The sequence below is a fragment of the Eulemur rufifrons genome, chromosome 29, assembly GCF_041146395.1.
Source record: "Eulemur rufifrons isolate Redbay chromosome 29, OSU_ERuf_1, whole genome shotgun sequence".
Lineage (NCBI taxonomy): Eukaryota > Metazoa > Chordata > Mammalia > Primates > Lemuridae > Eulemur > Eulemur rufifrons.
The window spans coordinates 50583240-50589239 of record NC_091011.1 but is presented as its reverse complement, the minus strand read 5'-3'; the positions used below and the strand labels follow the sequence as shown (position 1 = coordinate 50589239).

The 6000-nt window shown below is 38.6% G+C and overlaps 1 protein-coding gene across 7 annotated transcripts in view; it reads left to right on the top strand.

Moving 5' to 3' along the window:
- Positions 1-425: 425 nt before the first annotated feature.
- The window catches only part of RUNDC3B (RUN domain containing 3B), a 116313-nt gene continuing 110738 nt past the window's right edge, over positions 426-6000 (top strand). For all 7 annotated transcript variants that reach the window (XM_069462048.1, XM_069462051.1, XM_069462049.1 and 4 more), the window contains exon 1: positions 426-538. In XM_069462048.1, coding sequence (XP_069318149.1) covers positions 426-538 — 113 coding nt within the window. The remainder of the gene's footprint in view (positions 539-6000) is intronic.

Here is a 6000-nt window from a genome sequence, read left to right as displayed (position 1 = left end):
GGCCCCGGGCCTCACCGCGGCGGCCCCAACGGGGGCGCGAGTTGTCGCTGAGTGTGAGCGGTTGGGTGTGCGGGGCGTGCCGTCTTGCGCGCGCGCCGGCTGTCAAGGTCCCCAGGGAAGTAGCAGAGCGCCCGACGCCGACCCGCACGCGCCGCCCGGCGGCCGGCGGCGCGCGGGAGGGCAGAGGTGGTGCGTGCGTGTGTGCGCGCGAGCGCGTGCGTGTGTGGCGCTGGGGTGCCGAGGGGAGCCGTCAGCCCCCGGGCGCTACTCCCCCGCTGTCTTGCACACCCTCCCTTCCTCCCCGCTCCTTCCCTACGTCCTTCCCTTGCCTCCACTGTAGCGACCGAGTGAGAGGCCAGGCAAGCAGGTGGCGGGGCGGCGTGCAGGGTTGCACGAGACAAAGGGGGCGCGGGGGTTAGCCCGCCATGGCCTCCCGGAGCCTGGGGGGCCTGAGCGGGAGCCGCGGCGGCGGCTGCAAGAAGAGCCTGAGCGCCCGCAATGCTGCGGTGGAAAGGAGGAACCTGATCACCGTGTGCAGGTACGGCGGCCCAGGGAGAGGGGAGGGGGCCGCCGACGCCGCGGGCTGAGAGCTCTGGGCGTGTGCGCGGGTCCCTGGGGGTCCCGGGGACTAGGGAGTGTGCCCCCAGCCTCTGCCACGCTGGGCGTGTCTGCGGGCGCCCAGCGCCCTGGAGAGGGGCTCGGGGCTGGGCACCGCTGAGGTCCTGGACTTCCCATCAGTTCCAGTGCTGGAGGCACCTGAGGGTAGGGCTTGGGGCGGGGCTGGGGGAAGATTTGTTTTGAATGTATAGTCTAATTTCAAAGTAAAACAGGAGGACCAGGAGGAAGAACTCATTCATTTAGTGCATATTAAACTGTCAGCCAGCTTTTGGTAAAATAGTCATTACTGTGATTGTTTACTGTGCTGCCCCAAATCGGAATGCATTTCGTTGTTTTGGCTTGTTTACATATATCTTCACACATTTTATTCCACAAATATTGAGTGCCTACTACACGCCAGCCTGTGTGTATGTGTGTGTATACTATCCACTTCTAAACTACAGTGCTAGTGCTGTTTCTGCAGTTATTGAGTGGAACTGTGGAGGATACCTGGTTTTCGTGTCAATGATTTATTTATTCGAAGGTCTGCCTTTCCTTAAATGTTTTCTAACTATAAAGTACTCCCTTACTTTATAAAACATAGAAACAGTAAAGGAATAATTGCTATGTATAATAAGCCTAGTGTTCAGACATAACTGTTTTTTAACGTACTGATATATTTTCTTTAAGTCTTACATCTAGGTATTAAGAAAAATTGAAATCCTAGGCATCCATTACTTAGGAACTTCTCTGAAGCATTTAGATGTTTTAATATCACTGTTCCATCAAACCCCAGGAATCATTAGTGATAATCATTGGTGATAATCCTCTAAGAATTAGAGGATTATGAAACCTTTTCCTCCTTTTCAATTTATATCTGTATGGTTTTTTTTTTTTTTCTGGTTTCTCTTGTGTAAAAATATGTCTAGCATCTTAAGTGGAATACAGATATTTATATTAGGACTTATATTCAATAACTTTAAGTGACTTTTTGTTTTTTAGCTTGGATTATTACAAATGTTCGTCTAACAGGCAGACCTGCCTCATTGACAGTTATGACACTCTGAGTTTTAAATAGTAAAGTAATATGGAATCTTAATTTACCATTTGTGCCGTCTAGGATACAACTTTTTGAGGGAATTAGGCTTTATTAAATTTTCTTAAATTTAGGCTATTTTTAAAGTTAGGTAAATAGAACATTAAGCAAGGCTGATTTTCTTAACTGTAATTTCCAGATATTAAAAAGAATTACTTTAAAAAAAAAACATGAGGAGAGTTCCAACATATACAGTGATTCTTGAGGTAAAGTGTTTCACAAAGCTCCATTAGACTTAAAGTCTACAAGGACAGCGATCTTGTCTGCTTTTTGCTTGGTCTTTCTTCCCAGTATAGCATCTGACACTAAATAAATATTTATCAAGTGAATAAATTCAGTTGTGGGTACCATTCGTTTTGCTTCTTCGTTTTTGTCTTCGCTGGTTTTAGATCATGAACTGTTCATTTATGCCCTATCATAGACAGTTGAGGAAAAGAAAGGGATTTGTATCTCAACTTTATTTAAATTAAATTTTTAACTATCTTGAAGAAATTTCAGTAACATTACACTGATTTGCATAGACAGTTACCTGGGCTAGTTGTATTTTCATTATTTTTATTTGTATAATTATTGTTTTCTATTGCAAAATGAATATATTCTGACTTTTGTTACAGTTTACACATAGATTTAGTATAGTAGCTAAAATAACTTTCAATTTCTGTCTTAGGTTTCAATTTGTGTAGTTATTTATGTGGATAATGTTAAGGCTGTTCTTCATGTCCAGATAGTTGATGGTGTATATAGATTATCCATGTCTAGTAATGGAGTCTATTTGTTAGGCTTTATCTAAATGACTTTTACTTTTTGGGAAAAAAGTGACTATATGCCATTTGTACTTGTAAGCAGCCACACCGTGAATTCAGGGACATGAATGAAGCAGTATTTATGCATTTATGCTACTTTTTAGGATCACCAAACCCTGAGTATCTCGCCCATGTGTCTTTGAATTCATTTTTTAATTTTTATATCTCAAATCAGAGATGATTTGATATTTAAGTTAGGCAGAAGCTGGTTTCATAGAACTATAAACGGGTTTTAGGTTGGCTTGTGCCCTTTACAAGCCATGCAACCTTCTCATTTTTCAGTTTTATCTGTAAAATAATGCTGGAGCAGATCATTGGTAATCTTCAATGATAGTCCTAAAATAAATAATAGTGTTCAAGAAAAATGTGTTCATATTTGGTTTTGAATTTTTCCAAATATGAGCAGGGTAATAGTGGTAGATATATGTTTATAGAAGGTAAATGTGGCATGTGCATTTTTCTCTGTAAACAAAAAACATTTTGAACTGTGCCTTCCATTTTGTGATTCTCTACTGATGTTCTGGAAAAATCAGTTTACAAAACAAAAACAAAACCCTACCACTGTATATCGTTCTAGTGTCTTAAGTATTAATACTAATACTTAAACAGTAATGCTTTTCCTTATCCCTTAAACAATTTAGGCATATTCTCAGTATAGGTTTAAAGCCTTATATAAGAACACAATTCTTCAGATTTAAAGCCTTCTATAAGTACAATATTGTTACTGTTATTGAACTTTGGAATTGGGCTGTTTAGTTTTAAGTAGGACAGTCAGGAAAAGAGCTGAATTGAATTTTAGTTCATTGTGATTCTGTATGTGTATGTAATTATTTCATCAGTATTTTTCCCCAGTGAACACTTAAATATTGTAGACTGAAAATATTTGTATGGTACTTATTTCAGCAAATAAGTCCTGTTTTATCATATTTTTCACAGATTGTGGTGAAGAGAAAGTAGGTCATCTGAGGACTCTAAATCCTCCACACTCAACTCCAAAATATTCGTACACTGACTTTGGCTCTGAACACCAACTAGTATTTTTCCTGCACATTCTCTATCATTTAGAACTTTGAAAAATTAAATTGTTGAAGTCCTTCAGATTTTTTTAACTTGTGTTTTTCATCCATGGAAAACCAAATATCAATCATTTTTTTGTCCTTCTTAAACTTTCATGGTTTGTATTCCTTTGATTTCAGTTCTGTTGACAGAGAATTGAATTCTAGATCCTCTTTCAATATCTTATGAGAAAATTATTAAAAATTATTAAAATATAAACGTTAAATATATATGCATAAATAATATAACATTTGTCAAACTTTTAAATCAATACTTTAAGAGAAACTCCCCACAAAAAGTCATAATTTTTCAGTTTTATGGACAGAAAGGATTAACTCAAGAGAGATTTAAGGAGACAGTGTGATAAGTTAAGTGGGCTGGAGACAAATGATTTTGCAATTAAAGTACTTATATAATAATATGTACATTGTCTTAGTTTTTTATAGATCAAGATATTATTTCAGAACTTGAGTATTACTTCACATTACATTCACACCCCATTTTTCTAGTGTGTTGAGGGAATGAAGAGCTCATATTTTCTATGTCACTAATGTTTGAGTTAAGCTTAAAATTGTTCCATCCACTGTACTTTACTCAGCATTTATTGTGAAGTGCAATATTCTATGTAACTGAAGCTTATGATTTAAGTGCTCAAATTTAAACCACAATAAATAATATTTAAAACATTTTGGGTGAGTTGCTTTTAAAAAAATAATACACATTTCCCTACCTTCTTTAAAAGACTGTACATGGCATAATGTAACCCTTATTGACGACTTTATTCTGGATCTACTTCTGTGAATATGCCTGCTGTGCACTGGCTGCCCTTGGAGAGTTTTGAGATGCATAGAGCATTTTGCTCAATGGCCCCAGGAGATTATGTGTTTGGAGTTCTTTGTCTACTTTTGCATTCTGCTGTTTTTTCCTACTAAGTTAGCTGTTATTTCTTACACTCTTTCTGTTTCTAGCAGTTCTTTTCTTTGCACTTCTCATTCTGACTTGCTAATTATATTTGGTTGTGAATTATGAAAGCAGATAACTTACTGTGTGTTATCTGAGTTCATTCACTTAACCCAGAGACCTCAGTTAAGTGAATGGACTTTAAGTAGTTAAAGTTAATATTCTGGTTGCTGAATAATCAGAAAAAAATGCCTATGCTTGAAATGCAGATATGTGAAATGTAACTGAGTATTATTGGCAATACAAAACGTCTTAGTCTGTTTTGTGTTGCTATAAAGGAACACCTGAGGCTGGGTAATTTATAAAGAAAAGAAATTTATTTAGCTCACAGTTCTGAAGGCTGTACAAGAAGCATGGAGCTTCCATCTGCTGGGCTTCTGGTGAGGGCTTTTGTGCTGCATCAAAACATGGTGGAGAAGATCAAAGGGGAAGCAGGCATATGTGAAGAGGGACCAAACCCCAAGGGTTGTCCTGGCTTTATAACAACCCACTTTCCAGGAAACTAATTCATTGCCCTGTCTCACTAGAGTGAGAACTCACCCACTGCCTGAGAATGGCACCAAGCCATTCATGAGGGATCTGCCGCATTGACCCAGATGCCTCCCACAAGGCCCCACCTCCCAACACTGACACATTGGGGATCAAATTTCAACATGCTGTTTGGTGGGAACAGACAAACTATATCCAAACTATACCATAATCCTTTAAGTAACCTTAAGTTCAGTGACTCACTTTTCTTGTTACTATTTGCTTGAGTATGCCTCTTAAGTCCATTCATACCTTGGCTGTAGTGATTATAATATTTTGGGGTAAAGCTCTTTTAGTCATTCTATATGTAGTAGAACTTGGGTTGAGATTTTGATCACATGAGTTATATATTAATAGTTTTGGAGCAAGTTCAGTATCATTTCTAAGAATTCTCTGTGCCTTCTTAGTAAGTACTCACAATGGAGTTAATATGATCTTTTCAGCTGTTAGTCCTAGGTAGACTTTTCAGCATTCACAAAAGTTAAAATGGGTTCATATTAATTGACAACAGTGCATAGCTATCACCTAGGGATTTACTAGATGATATTTATTTTAAATTCCCTGCTATCTGTTACATGTCAAAAGTTCAGTTGAGAGATAATATTCAAGGGGGAATGTTTGAAGCTTATCTACTCTTCTATTCACTCTTAACAGGTTTATAAACTATATTACTGGTTCAGTCCAAATAATCAGAGAGCAGCTGGGTACGTAGACTGCATTGCTCTGTGCTCTCCTATTCCCCAGTTGCTTTTACCCAGTTATGTATTGGTAAGATTCCATCAGCCTAGATTGAGGGTCATCATAAGAAACAATCACAGAGGGTCTTGGAGTTATTGTCGTGAACATTGTTTATTATGTCTAAAAATGGCTTCTTGTGTGAAGACTTCTGTGAGGAATATTTGGTTTTAGTGCCAACAATTGTATTTCTAGGCAATTAATTTATTTATATCTACTGGACAT